The sequence below is a fragment of the Gymnoscopelus microlampas genome, assembly GCF_963454915.1.
Source record: "Gymnoscopelus microlampas genome assembly, chromosome: 18".
In the NCBI taxonomy this organism is placed as follows: domain Eukaryota; kingdom Metazoa; phylum Chordata; class Actinopteri; order Myctophiformes; family Myctophidae; genus Gymnoscopelus; species Gymnoscopelus microlampas.
The window spans coordinates 19749446-19768053 of NC_139955.1; the positions used below are offsets into that span (position 1 = coordinate 19749446).

The 18608-nt window shown below is 41.6% G+C and overlaps 3 protein-coding genes across 3 annotated transcripts; 1 reads left to right on the top strand and 2 right to left on the bottom strand.

Moving 5' to 3' along the window:
* Nucleotides 1–428: 428 nt before the first annotated feature.
* LOC311033568 (tripartite motif-containing protein 16-like) lies at nt 429–6747 on the bottom strand. Its single transcript, XM_084041140.1, has 7 exons — nt 6618–6747; nt 4848–5024; nt 4141–4236; nt 3357–3590; nt 2370–2529; nt 1442–1492; nt 429–1291 (listed from the first exon to the last, which is right to left on the bottom strand). The coding sequence occupies exons 1-7, from the start codon at nt 6621–6623 to the stop codon at nt 774–776; spliced, it is 1242 nt and encodes a 413-aa protein (XP_083897266.1). The 5' UTR covers nt 6624–6747; the 3' UTR covers nt 429–773.
* tmsb2 (thymosin beta 2) lies at nt 6101–11364 on the top strand. The gene is made up of 4 exons (XM_084041141.1): nt 6101–6215; nt 8607–8799; nt 10026–10130; nt 11006–11364. Exons 3-4 carry the CDS (start codon nt 10031–10033, stop codon nt 11041–11043), a joined length of 138 nt encoding a protein of 45 aa, XP_083897267.1. The 5' UTR covers nt 6101–6215; nt 8607–8799; nt 10026–10030; the 3' UTR covers nt 11044–11364.
* A 4363-nt stretch (nt 11365–15727) lies between these two features.
* Nucleotides 15728–18529, bottom strand: LOC311033959 (protein Wnt-8-like; the record flags this gene model as incomplete). Its single annotated transcript, XM_084041697.1, has 5 exons — nt 15728–16309; nt 16694–16836; nt 16945–17070; nt 17298–17461; nt 18462–18529. The coding sequence occupies 5 exons, from the start codon at nt 18527–18529 to the stop codon at nt 15728–15730; spliced, it is 1083 nt and encodes a 360-aa protein (XP_083897823.1).
* Between the last annotated feature and the right edge of the window lie 79 nt (nt 18530–18608).

Genomic DNA, 18608 nt, shown 5'->3' on the forward strand with positions numbered 1-18608 from the left:
GGTATAGTTTGTTGATTACTTTTGACGCAGTAATGCCATGTTTTATTTTTTGTTTTAGAGTTATTCAAAAGGTCTTAAAAGTCCTTATATTGTCACTTTAGAAAAGTACAGCTACCCTGTATACACTATTCGGTTCTTAAGTCTGACGTAATTTTGTAGTCCGATGTCACGTCCGGGTCCAAAAGGCACCAGCGCCGTCCACTCTTCATTGTAAACAACATGTTGGAACCCGTAAATCTTTTTACAATAACCTCCTTTTTCAGAAATGAACCATTGAGGGTTAATAAGGGTCTTAATGCTAATATCATAGAAGTACAAAGTATTTATTTATTATTATGATTTAACATTATTATTATTAACATTAAAACACTTGGACCCGGAAGTTATTCTAGCGGGGCGCAACGTCACGTCTTAACAATCGAATTGAGAAAACAATGTTGCACAGTAAGCATAATATCATCATTTGGGGACCTCCTGGGGGTCCAAACCCACAGTTTGAGAACCACTACATTTAGTATAACCAATCTACACAGACTGACAGAGGGATCTGTAGTAATATCAACAAGATAACAGGGCATACTGTATAATGATTGTCTGCAGCAGGCTTATTAAAGAAATGCAATGAGCGGAACACAATGGATTGATTGATCATGATGGTGTAGTATACTGTACACATCATTCTTACACATGCTTTATCTAGAAGAGAAAATCTATCATCAAATGAAGAAAACAAAGTTTTCAACTGAATATCATCATCAGTATTCTTAACATGTCTACCATGTCTTACACAGCTCTGCTGTATCTCCATAGTTCCAAGGCCTTATCCCTGGATAGAGAGGTTGTGTGAACGTGGTTTGAACTGTGTGTAGGAGGGTCATTGTGTCAGAAACGCTGTAGAAGGACAGAGTACCTGCCTTGTGGTCCAGGTACACCCCCACTCTGGAGGAGAAAGGACCTGACACTTTAGTGTTAACATTGTTGTGTCTGAACCAGTACTCTTTACCAGAGCACCGTAAACACCAGGATTTATCATCGTCTCCAAAGCGGGTTAATTGTCTGCTGATGTCTTTATAACAGACTGCTATATCAACCCCCAGTACACCACTCCACTCTACTTCCCAGTAACAACGTTCACACAGACCCTCTGTACACATCACCTGACAGTTAGTAAATCTCTCTGCATGATCAGGGTAAGGTTGTTGTTGGTGTGTTACAGTGACCTTCCTCTTCTCCTCTGACAGGGAGAGATATTTGTTTATTGTGTTCATGTCCAGAGACAGAGGAGAGGAATCTGTGAGAACACACGACAAAAGAAAAATCAAACCTCATGAACCTTATTGTGTTTAGAGTTAGTCTCTCAGATCAAACTCATTAGAGCTTTAAATAACAACATATCAGAATGAAACTTCAACGTTCAGAACCTGCATCAACATGGACTCACATTGTAAAAAGTCCTTTCTGGTCTGAGGCTCCACTGGATGTAAAACATCAACTGGAGACACAAGAAAACAGTAAAGGTCATCATGACATTGTAAAGGATTTCAATGTCCACACAAAGGGTCAAATCCAATAGACTTTACTGCTGACTTCAGGCATGTAAAACATACAGCGTGAGCCTACAGGAGGTCACAACATACGACTGACGTAAAAAGACAACAGACCTGCTTTACGGCAGTGTCTGTGTCGTAACGTAGCTCTCTTAAAGGCACAGTTACATATATAGCATATATGACAGACATCATACTGAAGAATGGATTAAACTGAAGTTCCAAGGGTTTTGTCAAAAAGTTAAAGCTATTATAGCTTGATAGTAATCATTGCTATTATATAGTGTTTGTTCAGTAACAGCTGTCACTCCAGCTCTTCAGTAAAACAGCTAGAAAATATATTTTCAGGTGGGTTTCACATTTCATCCAATCAGGTGAGAGAACTCCTCAATATCATTTATAGAGAACAAAAATATAATAGTAATGATGATAATAATAATAATAGGTAAATGGTGCATTTATATACTGTAGCGGGTGACATGCAACACAGGTCACACTACTTTACTGCCCCCCATACTACAGGCTTTAGTAGCCTTCCCAGACATACTTCCACCTGTACAAACTGTTTCAACACTTAGAAATGTACTGTACAGTATAGGGGCCGGTAAAACACAATAAAGACATTTAAATCTATCCCTAATCTTTACTTTGAGGAATATTCTTCCTTAAATTCTTCAATGTTTCTGTTCAATCTGACAGACAGCCAACCTGTGTACCATCAGTCTGCTCCAGTTCAAATATCTCCAGTTGCCTTCTGACTTCATCAATCCATGTTTACTATGATGGCTGGTTAGAAAAACAAGAAACACATTTAAATCTCACCTCTCTTTGATATCTCTGGCCAAGTTGTCTTCAGGATGTTGTCTAGTTGGTCTCTCAGACCAGACACCACATCAATCACATCTGTGAAGGACCTCACAGGACAGATGACCACACTGGGTGAGACTGGAGATCCACTGGAACTGGAGAGAGACTGGAAACTCTGGAGAGAGACAAGTAAACCAGTATAGACAGGGATGGAAGAACATTATACCAAGAGATCAATAGATTAGTACATTGATCACAATTGGAGTTGAGCTGATGTCCTTGTTGTTCAATCACACACACACACACACACACACACACACACACACACACACACACACACACACACACACACACACACACACACACACACACACACACACACACACACACACACACTATGAGACTTAATGAGTCCTTGTGTTTTATGTCATCCAGTCAGTCGAAATGTAGACAAACAGTCAGTAAAAGTTCTCTGTAATAAATTATGAATTAATTTGTCTCTAATTCTCATACAAATAATTGCAATTAACATTGTGTTTTTGGCATTGACCATATCAAAAAGTAAAATACATTTCTGTTCCAATCTACGAACACAAATTGTAGCAGATAGTGAATGATTTTATACTTCCACTATACAAAATAGTGGAAGTAGCCAATCTACAAGCTCAGAAGCTGATCTTGTAGATCTGCTATTTTTGGAAAATGTTTACAATTATGACAATTATAGAAGATAATTGTGCTTATGTCAAATAATTGTGATTAGGCGATTATGTAATTATGTATAATTGTGACAAGCTTAATTCTGACATTGTTATTCTGGTCTACAACTACTGTATACTAGAACTATATTATTAGTAACTACCAACACAAATTATGCCATGACATGATATAATGCGATGCAATGCAATTCAATGCAATGTAATATGATATGATCAAGTGGAATAAAAAGATGATTTCTCCTAAATGAGTCAAAACCAAACAGTAAAATGCCATGTGTGGAACCTGAATGAAAGTGATGATGTCATCAGTGTTGGACAGCTCCTCCAGGTCAGCATGTCTCCTCTCCAGCTGCTCCATGTGGTCCTCCAGCTGCCTCAGGAGAGCCTCAGTCTGAGCCACTGCAGTCTGCTGCTGATCTCTGATCAGTTCTTTAAGCTCACTGCGTCTTCTCTCAATGGAGACCATCATCTCACTGAAGATCCTGTCACTGGCCTCCACTGCTGCTTCTGCAGAGCTCTGCTTCACACACACACACACACACACACACACACACACACACACACACACACACACACACACACACACACACACACACACACACACACACACACACACACACACACACACACACACACACACACACACACACACACACACACACACACACACACGTTTTTCAGAAAGACATTTTTAGAATCGGCCTCAGGACATCAGCTACAGTATTTGAAAATAGGCGTTCTACAAGTTCCCAACACATGGCGAATGCATCACGGCGCGTTGTGAGTTTGTAGATCTGCTAATTTCTGAAATTTGAGAGAGCATGTGAAAGATAATGAATAATTTTGAAACATTTTAACAGCACTAATCTTAAACGTGGGTTGCTGGTATGAAATATTTTCAAATGGGGGTCTGCAGCCAAATACATATTATTTGGTTTAAGAACCACTGCTTAAGTGCTTCTGATGACACAAGGTACTGTCTCATCCATATTATACGTAGCATCACCATCTTTCCTCTTTCCACAGTAAACGCAAGAACAAGAACTATTATCATAATATCAGCTCACGTTCAGGGCCTCCAGGACCTGTCTCAGGTCTTTCAGCTCCTTCTTTTTCTCCTGGATCTTCTGCTGGACTTCCTCCTGAATTGTCACCAGCTGTTTCTGCAAGAAACAGGAAGAGACAGTTTGGCTTGTAAACAAAGCACATTTTCAAGTCAGGATACCAATTCTATCCAATCAGGAGAAAGAGAACTCAAACAGGATACAGGATAAAAACAAGTGAAATTGGAGACAGTTTAGTTTGGATCCACATATCATCTTAACCCATTTAGACCTGGAACACCTATACGTTATACCTTTCAGCCGCAAACAACTCTATGTGTAGTTGTTGCTATACATTAAATAGCAATATTATTATCTATTTTGTTTATTTTTATTTAATAAATATGTTCTTCAGACAACTTCAGGATGTAAAATGCATTCATAGAATAGGCCTCAGGTGTTAATGGGTATCAACTGTGTAACTGTAACCTCTCCAAAATACACTTTTGCAGGAATGAGATGAAAATTAAGCCCCTGCATCTTGCCTCTGCTAGATTAATGGTGAAATATGATTCATGATTGAGTCCAAAATGAGTGTACTTCATCCTTTAATACTTTTTATTGTACAACACCCTGGTTTGTGCTTTTAATGTCTCTGACATGGTTATTTAGCTTCTATCTTTAAAACATGATCTCTCTTATGATTTGTCTTCAAGTGATCGTGGTCCTACCTGTTTCTCAGCCTTCTCTGCAGCAGCTGACACCGTGTCATGGCCCTTATGTTCATCCATGAGGCACTGATAGCAGATACACTGGCGGTCTGTGCGACAGAACACCTCCATCAGCTTGTCATGACTGGAGCACATCTTCTCCTGCAGTTTGTTGGTGGCTGGGACCAGCTTGTGCTTCTTCAACACAGGAACATTGTAGTGAGGCTGGAGGTGAGTCTCACAGTAAGAGGCCAGACACGCCAAATAGGCCGTATTGTCTACCCCCTTATCGTTCAGTTTCGTTCCCATCAAGTGGACCTGAATAATCTCTGCTTCTTAAAAAAGATTTATTGGTAGTAAGTAAGAAAAAAAAAGTGCCGACATCTGATTCGGCGCAGTATTTTTATAATTAGAGTTTAAAAGTCGGTACTATTTTCTTAGCAGCGCAGTAATACATTCAAAGCGGTGGTGCGGTTTTTGACACGTGATTCCCGTTACAACCAATGGAGTCGCCTCTTCCGCCTCACCACTTCCTGCAACAACGGCCATAGCAACCGTAATGTCCGAAGAAAATACATCAAAACAAAGACAATATCCTTCAAAAGCACGTCAAAAGGACTCGAAACGATGCTATATGGATCTTATGTCTGTCCAGAAAGAAGAGGTTCAGGAATTTACACGGACAAGATGGGATACATGAACAACAAGCCATGGATACACGACGGTCGTCTGTCCCGACCGAACTTCAACCAGGTGTTTGCACTTTTCCATTTATGGCCCGTACATCTACATAAACGTTCAGATTTCAAATATAAAGTGCTTACCGCATGGCCATTGATGTTACAATTCTATATGGTCCCGCAGAAGTACCCGTATATTCCGTATTGTTCAATAAAGAGTATTCTTAACCGATCGGTGGCCATTTTCTCATAGATTTATAATGTATCAGAATGCAATACACCTCCCATCCGATAGGGTCGCATGGTTGACAGGATATGGTGAAAATGGCTACCGATCGGATTAACAGGCTTTTTATTGAACAATACGGAAGATACAGGTACTTCTCTGGGCCCGTACATCATTGTAACATCCATGGCCATGGGTAAGCATTTTAAATCTGAAATATGAACGTTTATGTAGATGTACGGGCCGTTAATGGAGAAAGTGCAAACACTTGGACTGGTTGAATGTTTCAGGGCTACTAGAACGTGCATCAACGTTACTTATAAACATCAACATTGTGTGGATGGGTTCTTACAAGCCTCCTGAGGACGCTGGGTTTCACGCAACATTCTACCAGCGCGTTTTATTGACAAAAATACATTAATGTGATTAATGTGAGAAGAAAACGGCAGAAGGATCAACTCTCTCAAACAGAAACGTCAGCAGGTGAGGCACATTTTAACATGAGACTGAAATTATTTATTGTGTTATCAGATAAAAGCATTGAAAATAGTAGCCCTAGAATGTCTGTGAAATATTTCATACCATATGTTGTAATAATTTGGAGCTTTAGTGTTTTTATTTTACTGTAGTCCATTTTTGGCATTACGCCAAGGTTTGCCAGTTTCACAATTAGCTTCATAGGCTGTGTTGTGTTGAAAGCCGAGCTGTAATCCAGACAGAGCAAACGTACATATGTTTTGCTTTTCTCAATCAGTATGTAGTTAGTAGTTTGTCATTACACAATCTGAGGTCAATTTGAGGAATTGCAAACATAGAGGGAATGTCAAGGAACCAAAACTGTGTGGATGGCTATCATATACGTTTACCAAAAAAAGGCATAATTACCTCCATTGTGGCATCATTGGATTAATCTGTGTACGAATTCAATGTAACATTCAACCAGGCCTTAGGTAAGTTATGTCAGAAGTTTAAAGACGCACAAAATCATGTTATTTTTAACATGTTTTTTAAGTTCATCCATGAAAATCCTGGTGTATTTTGGCACTCTGTTTTTCTCTAAAGCATTAACCTCCAAAAATGGCCAACTCCTTTGAAACTTTGCAACTTTAACCAGAACATAGGACAGTGTTGCCATCTGACCACTAGATGGTGCTGCAGAGAGCACTGCTGAGACACTTTGGAGCATTTAGGAGGTGACCTAATCATGACGTTTCTTCGATCCTCCCTTTCCGTTAGTAAACCAAAGATGGTGGAGTAAACCTCTGCTACAACCATTAGCTTGGCTCACCACCATATCTGGCACTGATGTTATTTAGACTCATGCAGCATGCTGCTTTAAGATGAGCTGTCTATTCTAAAATAGGCATGAGTGTGCAAATGTCTCAGAGCCATAGCTGGGATTGGCAGTCTGTAACAAGACCCCTGGGAGTGTGTAGTGCTTAGACCAATGAGTATCATGATGTCAGCATGGGACAATGAGTGATCTGGTTCATATAATGTGACTTATTATATCAAAGCTTGATGTTAGAAATGATTAAAAATAATGTTAAAAATAAACTGTGATGAGTGGTGATTATTCAAATAAGGACATTGATTCCAACCTCAATAGATTGAAAAATATAATGTGAAATACATCATAGCAGTATAATCTGATACATCTCTATGATATTGTTGTACACTAGTGGAGACACAGCCAGTTAGTCTGTGTTGTTGCGGTTTTAAATGGAAACACAAGCTGATGTTTATACAAAAAAGACCAATTACAAATTGTGAAATTTACTGTATAGTGGTTGTATGGTTGGAAAGAAAAGTGAGCTGAGTTCTATACCATCGCAATCGGAATGGACTGTTCCAAGTAGGCCTGGGCAATATCAATATAATATTGATATCATGATTCTAGATATCGTCTGGGTTAGGATTATACTATCGTTTTGGGATATTGTGAAATGGTATAAGTGTTGCCTTTTCCCTGTTTTAAAGGCTGATTACAGTAAAGTGATTCTGAACTTAGCTGACTATTCTAACTGTCTTATTTGCCTTAACCCACTTATAGGACCTGTCACCTATATAATAACTAAGTGGGTAAAGGCAAATAATAAAAACATAGTATGTTATAGGTACAGTAGATTGTTATTTTTCAAAATGCTCATTGTGTAAATATTTTGTGAAAACACCCATGGTCATCCTCACAATATTGTCACATTGTTGATATTGAGGTAGGCCAATTTGATCAAAAACTATTGTGATATTTGATTGTGTACCCAGCCCTACAATAATGAAGAACACATGTGCAGGGAAGTGCAACTTCATGAAACACATAATCCTCATAGATGCACACAAAACCCTGTTTCATTTGACTTTAACCACTTAAACCCTATATAATTTGTTGGTCAGTGTCCCCCAGGGTTCTATACTTGTCTTGGCCCCCTCCTTTTCTCCCTCTACAGCGTAGATCCACAAGATAACGCGTCACATGCATGCGTGCATGCATTGCGAGATTGAAGATCTGCTTATCAAATGTTCACCTATTTTTTCTAAATGTTCACCTATTATGACACGCCCAGAATAGGGACACTATATTGTGTTGTTAACACAACGTGTCCCTGACCCACTCACTCACTCAGCAAAAATACTGTACATTACAGTCTGTGCCGACTCAATAATTCATCATAATGCATCTCTGATGAGCTAAGCTGCACAGCTGTTTGCTATGGGCAGTCTATTTCTCTATCTATTCCCTAAAGAGTATTGGCACCAGGAAAGAAGGCTGAACAAGCTTCTCTCGAGCTTCCCTCCCACCAACCCTCTGGCTCTCTCTCTCTCTCACTCTCTCTCTCTCTCTCTCCCCTCCCTCTCTGTCATACCCTGATGCAGGAGCAGGCATATTCACACCGGCAGACTCACGCAGTTCCTGTGCAGCTCTCTCCCTTCTGCCATCTCGCCATCTCTCTCAGTCCCTCCCCAGTCTCTCTCTCCCTCTCTCTCTCTCTATCTCTCTCTCTCTCTTTCTCACTAATCTTCTCTCCACTGGTGGATTTTTCAGCCCACTGCTGTGTGGAACCCCCCGGTAAGACAAAAATATTTTTCTCTCTTTTTTAAAATCTCTCTCTGTGTCTCTTCGCCTGCCTTCCTGCATCCTCTCCTTTCTCTGGCAGACAAACAAAGGGATTGGGGTGTGGCTGGCTGCTGCTGGCAACAGAGGCATTGATGATGATTATGATGATGATGATGGGATGGAGGGAGGATGACAATGAAGATATTGATGTAGAAGGACAGTAGGGTTAATGTTTGGATCATAAGAGACAGCTATAGACCATGACATGTCTATACAGAGATGGGATGATCACGGTATCACCATGAGGTCTGAAAATGGCTTCGGGCGCCAGCTTAATTAAGGATTCTGGGCACGTGCCTAACACATCTATATGCCTGGTGAACATCCAACCATTTCCATTGAACCCTATTCACATTTTTGGAGTGAACAATTTTCCACTTGCTTGGTGTGAAAATTACTCGCCGCAGGCTAGCGGGTCCATTGGGTTGTTCTAATTTCAACACCAGTCTCTGACAGAAGCACTGGCCGAGGAACTGACAGCCTCATGAGCTAATCTCTATGAGGTGCAGCAGACCTGGCTCGGGTTGGGATTTAAGACTGCAGTGTCTGCCTGCCTGCGGAGCTTTGCTCAGCTTCAGGTGGCTGCAGGGAGGGATGGGTGGTTGCAGAGAGAGAGAACGAGAGACAGAGAGACAGAGAGACAGAGAGACAGAGAGACAGAGAGAGCTATGGATATGAGAATAGATATACATGTACACATTATAATGTGTGTGTGTGTGTGTGTGTGTGTGTGTGTGTGTGTGTGTGTGTGTGTGTGTGTGTGTGTGTGTGTGTGTGTGTGTGTGTGTGTCTGTGTGTGTGTGTGTGTGTGTGTGTGTGTGTGTGTGTGTGGCTGTGTGTGGCTGTGTGTGTGTGAGTGGGTGGCTCAGAAAGAGAGAGAGAGAGAGAGAGAGAGAGAGAGAGAGAGAGAGAGAGAGAGAGCATGCGTATGGGTGTGTGCAGTGTGTGTGAGGGGGTATGTCTGCTGAATTAATCTCACTACCACTCCTTTCATCAGCATGCAGGTTATATAATTTAAAGATTTGAAAGATTTTTACACCCTCAGAGTCAAATTCACTCTGGGATTTAACTGTATAGTACAGGTACGTACAGTATGTGTAGAAAATGACACCTGAGGGGGGATCGAATCATTTGGGTGTCTCGCGTTTATGACTCTACTCTTATCTCTTATCCCTCAGCCAACATGTCCGACAAACCTGACATGACTGAGATCGCCCGCTTTGATAAGACAAAGCTGAAGAAAACTGAGACGAAGGAGAAGAACCCTCTGCCCACCAAAGAGAGTGAGTGAATCTCGATTTGTGTGTGCATGTGGGGGGAAAAAAATCCCTTTTTTTACTGCAGCAGAGAAAGGCCAAGCCTTTCTATGTTTTTCCTATAATGTGTCTCCCCTGCAACTGTTTTTCCCATCAGCAGTCAGGTGTCACATCCGGGGCTGCCAATACATCCACCTCTTCCTACCAGTGTTCAAACCAACCTCTGCATCACTGCATCATCAGCAGCGCTGCATGCAACCCAAGAACAGCATTCCCATGCATTTCCACATCCACTCTAAACACACTGTGTATTTATGAGTAGCAACTATATGACATACAAAGTATGCATCTATGTAGGCTACTTTGTCATGTTCACAATACAGTCTACTTACTGCAAACAGCACACACTGTAGTCTAAGGATCCCCACTGGAGATTTTAAAGCTACAATTATTTTAACTAATAAAATGTCATTTTAACCAACCAGCAGAGTGTGTTAATACAATTTAACTAGCCCATCTGCTGTGGTCGGAGGTGGTCTCCCTACTCTTCCACTGAGAAATCTTGACCTTAGTGTTGGGTAGAACACCTAGCCTACTGGATATGGATGTCAATAAAGTTATTTGAAGCAGACGTGCATCAGATTAGACACTTGATGCACCGCCCGTTATTGTATAGTTCAGACTAGTTGCAAGCTAGCTTTGATACAGTTTATAATTTATATTTTATTTTTAGATTTCAGGTCAAATCAGTTGCTTTATTCTCAAGTTTTCTGTTTTAATATCTATTTTGTTGACTCTGTATTGCTGTGTATTTATTTGAAATGGCTACCGAAAGAGCCTCTAGGTTTTGTCTTATCTTAAGCACACACCCGCTGACTGCTGTTCCCTCTGGTCTCTTCCAGCCATCGAACAGGAAAGGAAAGGTGATGCCACGCCTTGACTTCAAGAGCACAAGAAGAGAAGAGCAGGCCACGATGCCGCCGCCAAAAGCACTTTGTTTTCATTCTCACAGTATTCAAATCCCTCATTTTGTTAATAAGGGTGCTATGGGGCTCCCTGCGGTGCAGTAAGGTTATACGGCATCCTCATGGTGGCTCTTTATCATTGGGGTGGAAAACATTTAGCCTGGCTGCCTGTCTGCCACACTGCTAGCCTTTTTAGGCTTTTATATTGCCAAACTGGGGAGTCGTGAAACGATCTTGCGTACAATTACAGGCAGGCATCCAAACTAGGAGAAGCTGGGGATGGTCTACGAAGAAGCAAGGGGGCAATCAGATCTTAATCATGCGGGATGCTTTCATAACCAACTTTTTACTTTTCTTTATGAAATAAATGAAAAGAAATGGAACCAATCAATATTATGTGTTTTCTCGTCTATATTGGTGATCCGAATCAATGTTGTCCAAGTATCTAAATCACTGGTACTTTCAGTGATTTCTTGTCAACACCATTTATCTCTAGGTTCTGCTGTGATCAGCACTGAGCAAGAGCTAACAGAGGCTAACATAAACAGAGCTTTACTCTATACAGATGATGTCAAACACTTACAATGAGCTCTGTTCTGAAAATGCATTTGATGGTGATGCTTAAGCAAGCTTTGAAGGTTTATAAATTATTTGGTCCGAACCAAGGGCCCATTTCCGGGTTCTCTTTAAGGGAATAAAATCCTTTTGTTCTCTTGAGCCATGAAGTTTCTATTAATGACCCAGCAGATCATAGATGTCGCTATTTCAGTGAAGACTGCAGGAAAATTTAAGTGAATGAGGTTTTGGCCGAACTTTACACTTTATTTTATTACCTTAGTAAACATGTTCATAAACACTTTATGTTTTCAATCGCTAGTTTATAATTGTTTATTATTGATAAAGTAGGGTATGTTTCTAGGGCTTTTACTAGTTCTAACCAAGCCCCCAGAACCACAGAGAATGATTGAAGCCTCAGAAGCCTCAAAAGCCTGGTGGCCAAATCTGGACTTCCGCATTTGAGACGCTACTGCGCATGCTTCTATCTTCTGAAACGGAGGTACCGAGACTAGGGGGGAGATCATTTACGATTATGTCCCTATTGATACGTAAATCGGACGGTGACTTCGGAACGCTCGGCACGGCGGTCTCGCTCACTTTAGCTCGCTCGGTGGTGCCTCTCGTGGCACAAGTCCCCTTCAGTCGGTGCGCCTCCGTCGGTGTCTGAAGACAAGCGCTCCTGCACCCCGCTCATCCTAGGGAAACACCGCAAACGTCATTCCAAATCAAATCAAATCAAATAAAATAAATAATCGTATTATATGTTGTGATTTATTAATTCATGTGTGAGGAAAAACATTAATTACATTAATGATTAAAACGTTAAACTTTACAATCATGTGAAATGAAGGCCGGGGTGGGGCGGGGGGGGGGCACAAGCTAAACCGCTAAGCTGACGGGACTCCTCGGGTTTTATTTGGAATGACGTTTGAATCCATTTTCGGAGACTTCGAAGGGAGGCAGCGTTCCTTCTATTGTAGCTGCTAATTTTGTTTGTTGTTGTCGTCAGGTCTTAAAAGTCCTTACATTGTCACTTCACTGTCATCTGGGGACCGCCCAAAACATGTGGGGACCCCCCTGGGGGTCCCGACCCACAAGTTGAGAACCACTGTCATATGGGACCATGCAGTATGGCAACAGCAGTGGACCTGGGGACAAGCAGAGTTTAGGGGCGGTCCAGTGAGGCTCACCACTGGGCCCAGCCTTCATTAGCACACAGCAGGGTCTTGTGGGAAACAGAAGCACCCCCCCCACGGGCAGGCAGGCCAATGGACAGCAAGGGGAGGGTTGTGGTCTGTCATTTTACAATGCCACTCTGCCAGCATATCATTTGTTCTGTTTTAAACCCGATTTATACTTTGTGGTATGGTCTCACACTGAAAATAGCAGACCTACAAGAAGCTCACAAGCTCATAGCATCCAACACATTGTGAGCTTGTAGATCTGCTATTTTCGGTGGAGTAGGCCTACGTCATAGTACGGCAAAGCCAAAGCATAAAAGAGGTATTATTTTGAAGTTGAATGAGGTTTGTGGTGGTAATTCCCTCTGTATGTGTGTCATTATTGTCTTTGATTGAAACATCACCTTATATTAGAGTCAGATTGGAGGCTGCATCTTCATATTTTCTGAGGATTGATAAATACATAAAGTCTGTCCTAATCTACGGCAGCTCTCCATGGCATTTACATCAACACCACTGGATCTTAAAGCTGCCATTCGGAACCTGAATAAAACATTATTTAACCAAAAGTATGTGAACAACTTTCAACACGGCGTCCCTATTTTGGGAATGCGGCTGGGTGAAAATATTGACATTTTTGAAAACTTTTTGGGAAAATGTTTGATATTTAATAAAATAGGATTTAAAGGTGATTTATCGTACATAAAACAAAAGTTGTCTGTAAAAAAAAGTGAAAGCTCTATAGGCTATTCAATAACAGGGGTCTCCCCAGCTCTTTAATAAACAGAAAATACATTTTCAGGTGGGTCTCTAATTTAATCCAATCAAGAAAGAGAAGAGAACCCGTTTATCAGCTTCATATTCCATTTTTGTCTGCTCTTTTCTTTTTCTTTTTTCAGCAATACAGTTTAATTTGTTTATCCTGTATGAGAGTCTCTCCTGATTGGAAGAAATGGGTATCCCGTCCTGAAATTCATTTTCTGTTTGCTAAGAGCTGGAGAGATGCTGGGGACACACTCTATAGCAATTATATAGAGCTATTTAACACTAATTTTAACACACAAAAAAACACACTTACACCCCCTTTAAGTGGTTAATATAACTAGCACATGTGCAGTAGTTGGAGGTGGTCTCCCTATACTCATTCATTGATACATTTAGACCCTGGCGTCGGGTAGGAGGACACCTACCAGATTGTAGTTTATGTAATACCGCCTGAAGCTCATAAGCACAACAGCCCCCCAGGGTCAAGCGGGATATGGGGTTCCCCTCGGAAGAGCCCCTCCTCCCTCCTCCATCCAGTTAAACCCTCACGCTTCTTTCCCTCAGGCACGGACCCCCTGGGCCCTGGTGAACGTAAACATCCATGCATCACTCATTCAGCCGAGACACGGTGGCAGGTTTATGACATGTCCAGCAGAGAGGGATATTTTTTGGGAGAATTCGGTCCGGGGGGGGGGGGGGGGGGGGGGGACAGGCCAGAGAGGAGGTAACCTTAAATGAGTGATGAGTGGGTGTCATTCTACATATGCACTTTTTGCCAGACGTCACCCAGGGGGTCGGCCTACAGGAGGCTTTGTCGGTCGGTCTGTCCCTCTTTTCCTACCCAGCCATTCAGATTTCAACCACTAGGGGTCTGGCAGAACCAGGTCTCCTGGTCTAGTTGATGAGCAACACATTAGCCTAAGTATGTAAAAAAAAAAAAAAAAAAAAAAAGGAAAATATTTGCTATGGAAGTCCTGTCACCCAGTTGTTCTCAACGTGCAGTGTCCACCACAGCAAAATTAGATAATAGCATTTAATGGCAGTCAGTTTAACCACGTTAACCCTATAAATCAGATATTCGAAAATAGCTGGGCTGATACTATAGCCTATGACGGTGTCGCTTTTACCTTGAAAATCAGCTCTGGTTGGTTGGCAAGCTGCATCGTGTGTCGCTGCCTCAAGACAAACACTGTCTACACACTGTTTCCCAAGGGTTTTGTGCCACCCATTTGTGGGTCGCGGACACATTTTCATGGGTCACTAGTAGGCCTAAATATCCCTTCTTGTTTTGGTTCCTACGTTTTGTTTTTAATTATTATAATTTCAAAACATTTCCCCCCCAAAAATCAAAGATGTTCATGAATTTAAAAAAAAAGCAATGATTTTTCAAAAGAGTTTCATGAATAAATAAATACATTTATTTTAAATTCCATAAATTAGAAAATTCTAAAAATTAAGAAGTAGTGAAAATAGCAGATCTACAACTGTAACGCATTGTGAGCTTGTAGATCTGCTATTTTCACTAGTTTGGGTGCCATGGGGATTGGGGATACATCAAATTTCTCTTCTGGGTCTCGAGCTAAACAGTTTGGGAACCAGTGCAGACTGTCATCTTGGTTTCCCCTGTGCTTTGATTTTATTGTAATGCGTTTGTGTTGATCTCTGGCTCTAGGCATGGGGTGTGATGATGGCCTGGATTAACATGCCAAATACCTCATTTGCGGTCGAACCGCGCCCCCTAGTTTGTCCTTCAAAGCCTCGCTCGTTTTGGAACGGATCAACGCATGTCATCTTCAAAGTGCTGGAGATCAACGCAAGGATCAGCACCTTGTTGAGGTGTGAATTGCGCCATGTTACCCATGTAATCCCTCATTTAAGTGTATTCACCACCTCATTCTTATTGTGATGGGCACTAAGCCTAAACCACCTATAGGCCTATAGTTTAAAATAAGTTAGTATCGACTATGCGAATTTAGGAAATAAATAATCATTTGTGTATCCAGACAAAAGGACATTATATTGTATTTTATTGAAAAAAGAAAAAGTACACGGTGCATAAATAGATTTGGTGATACATTTCTTAAACATCAAGGAGAGAACCATAAAAAGTGCAAATATGCGTGAAATATCGCGATTTCTTCTTTTTTTTTAAAAATCAGCTTTCATTAACCAAAGCTCTAGTGTGTTTATGTCCGCGGTGTCTCCTTTTATAGACGTGTCCAGTGTCTCTCTTGGCACAGAAGTGCTTGACCCTGACCTGGGAGCAGTCCTCGCACTTCACCTTGCAGCACCAGTGGAACTTGCAGTTGCAGCTGCTGACCACCTCCGCCCGCCTCTCCTCCACCCTCAGGCCGCAGTCTGTGCACAGTCGACGGCAGCTGCGCTTCTCCCGGTGCGTCGCGCCGTCTCCGTTCTGCAGGCACTCGCGGCCTTCGGTGCCGTGGAGCCCCAGGCTGACGTTCCTGCTGCAGTAGTCGGGAGAGTCCTCCAGGTAGATCAGCTCCGTCCGGGCGACGCCGCTGAACGCGTCCGCGATGGCGCCTCGGCTGTCGGCGCTGTTGCCGGACCTCATCTGCTTCTTCTTGTCCATCTTCAGTCTGCGGGCCTGGTCGTGTTTGGCCTTTAGGTAGTTGCCGATGTCCCTGAAGTCGGACACCTGCATCCAGCAGGTCTTAACGCTGCAGCTCTCGGACATGCCGTGGCACCGGCAGATGCGCTTCATGGTGGCCTTCACAGCCTGAAATAAATCACATCTCTGTTAGGCACTGGCGGTGGTGGAAGAAGTACTCGTATGTTTTAGCCAAGTAGGCTACTATAAATGTAGAAAACCACAAATACTCAATGTTTCAAATGTTGCTCGAGTAAAAGTACAAAAGTATTGGCATCAACATAAATTGAATGGCCTGTTGCATTCATGTGTTTATTACTTCAGCATAACCTATAATAATACACTTCATGTACGTTTTGTATTAATAATCTTAAAAATATATATATTTAATTTGCCTCTGAAATAGTGAGGTAGCCTATACTGTAGAAGCATAAAATATAAAAAGGTGGAGGTTAATTTAAAGATTGTTTATTATTTATATCAACTAGGTGACCACACTGTCGTTCAACTCACCAGCCGTCCGGCCTCGTTGTTGTGCAGGTTGATCGCTGCTCGGGAGTCCTGGCCGGTCTCCAAAGCGTCCACGTATTGTTTGGAAATGGTTTCCCCGAATTCGGCGTTATCACTGCAGCCGCCCCACAGCCAACCAGTCCCTCCTGCAGGCAAAGGATCATCTCATTTAGCATCGGGAAACGTATTAAGAGGCTACATAGGCTACACCATGAAAACTCGTTAAAGAAATAGGCCTATATGCGCTTAATTACCGATCTTGCCGTTCTTGGAGGCATCACAGCCGCAGTTGTCCAGATCCCCCATGCTGCAGTTTCTGGTCAGCGTGTACATGACACCTGCTGCACTGATGGCGTGGACGAAAGACGTCTCTCTGGTGGCTGAGGGAAAAGAAAGAAGCTGATCAGCCTTCAGTCTGCATTATCATTGTTTTACGCACCGTCCATCTAGCAATTTTACGCGTGCGTAAAAAACAATAAAATAAAATAAAATATTCAATTATGTCTGTATTTAGTCATACATTTAAGATAACGCTATGAACTGAAATAATAATTCCTATAGTCGTATAAATTACACCAAATGTGTGTCTTGTTATTTGGAAACGTACCACTTCTGAGTCCCTTCAGTTGGATCGCACTCTCCGGACAGTTCCACCGGTCCCAAGCGAACTGGTGCTTACACTCCTCCATGCCGGCCTGTGCGCCCACCTGCACACTGCTGGTATAGGTCAGATAGGCCTTGGGTCCTGTCATCAGAAAGTTGTTTGCTGCCCTGAAATGATCAAGACACACAACACGCAATTTAAAATAGAGAACAATTAAATTATAAGGATACACGTAGGCAGTGGTGGAACAAGTACTCACTTTTGTTACTTAAGTAAAAGTATCAATACAGCAATATACTCTGTTATAAGTGAAGGTTCGCTATTCAAAATTTACTTGAGTAAAAGTACAATAATATTGGCATCAAAATGTATTTAAAGTACCAAAGGAAAGTACTCATTATACAGAATGTCCCGTTTCACAGGTTTTCAAATGTATAAAACCTTTTGAAAATAGCAGATCTACAATGCCTCGCAATGTGAGGCATTGTGAGCTTGTAGATCTATTTTCAAATGGCCAAAATAGGGCTGAAGTGGGTAATGTATATTTTGTTATATTAATCCAAATCTACAAAGAACTATAACGTTTTCAAATAATTGTAGTGGAGTAAAAGCACAATATTTGCCTCTGAGATGTATAGTGGAGTAAAAGTACTGAACATTGGAAATACTCCAGTAAAGTAAAAACATTTTTTTTTAAACTTAAGTACAGTACTTGAGTACATATACTTAGTTACTTTACACCACTGCATGTAGACTATACATATAACACTACAAATCCACAGACGAACTACAATAAATAAAGACTTACCAAGCGTTTACCAGACAGCCGTTGTGGTAAAAAAGTGATACCAGCAAAAATAATGAAACAACCATTTTGAGTCTGCGATGTTGGCCGCACAGAGGAGCTCTGGTTATGTTGCGTGGTGGTTGAATCACAACCTTCTCCTTTATATTTGACTGAGAAACCACGCTTTGTTTCCGTGATCCACAGCTGATTGGGTGATGGATTTAGGAAACGCCTATGCGCACTTCAAAGGGACACGTTTAAAGACAGTTTATGTTCCACCCGCTGGCTCACATGACACCAGGGCCACGATGGATCACTTGATCCCGGGATCCCCGCAGAGCCAGGGAACCACCACCACACCAACCAATATACAAAATAACAGTAGCACAATTTCAAAGAGCTTGACGAATCCACACAGCACGTTGACAAATGAGACGGAGCGAGCCATAGTATTAAAATATTTATTAAGGTTTTATCATGCAAAAATACATCTGACACAAAACGTCACATACACACAACATCGAACG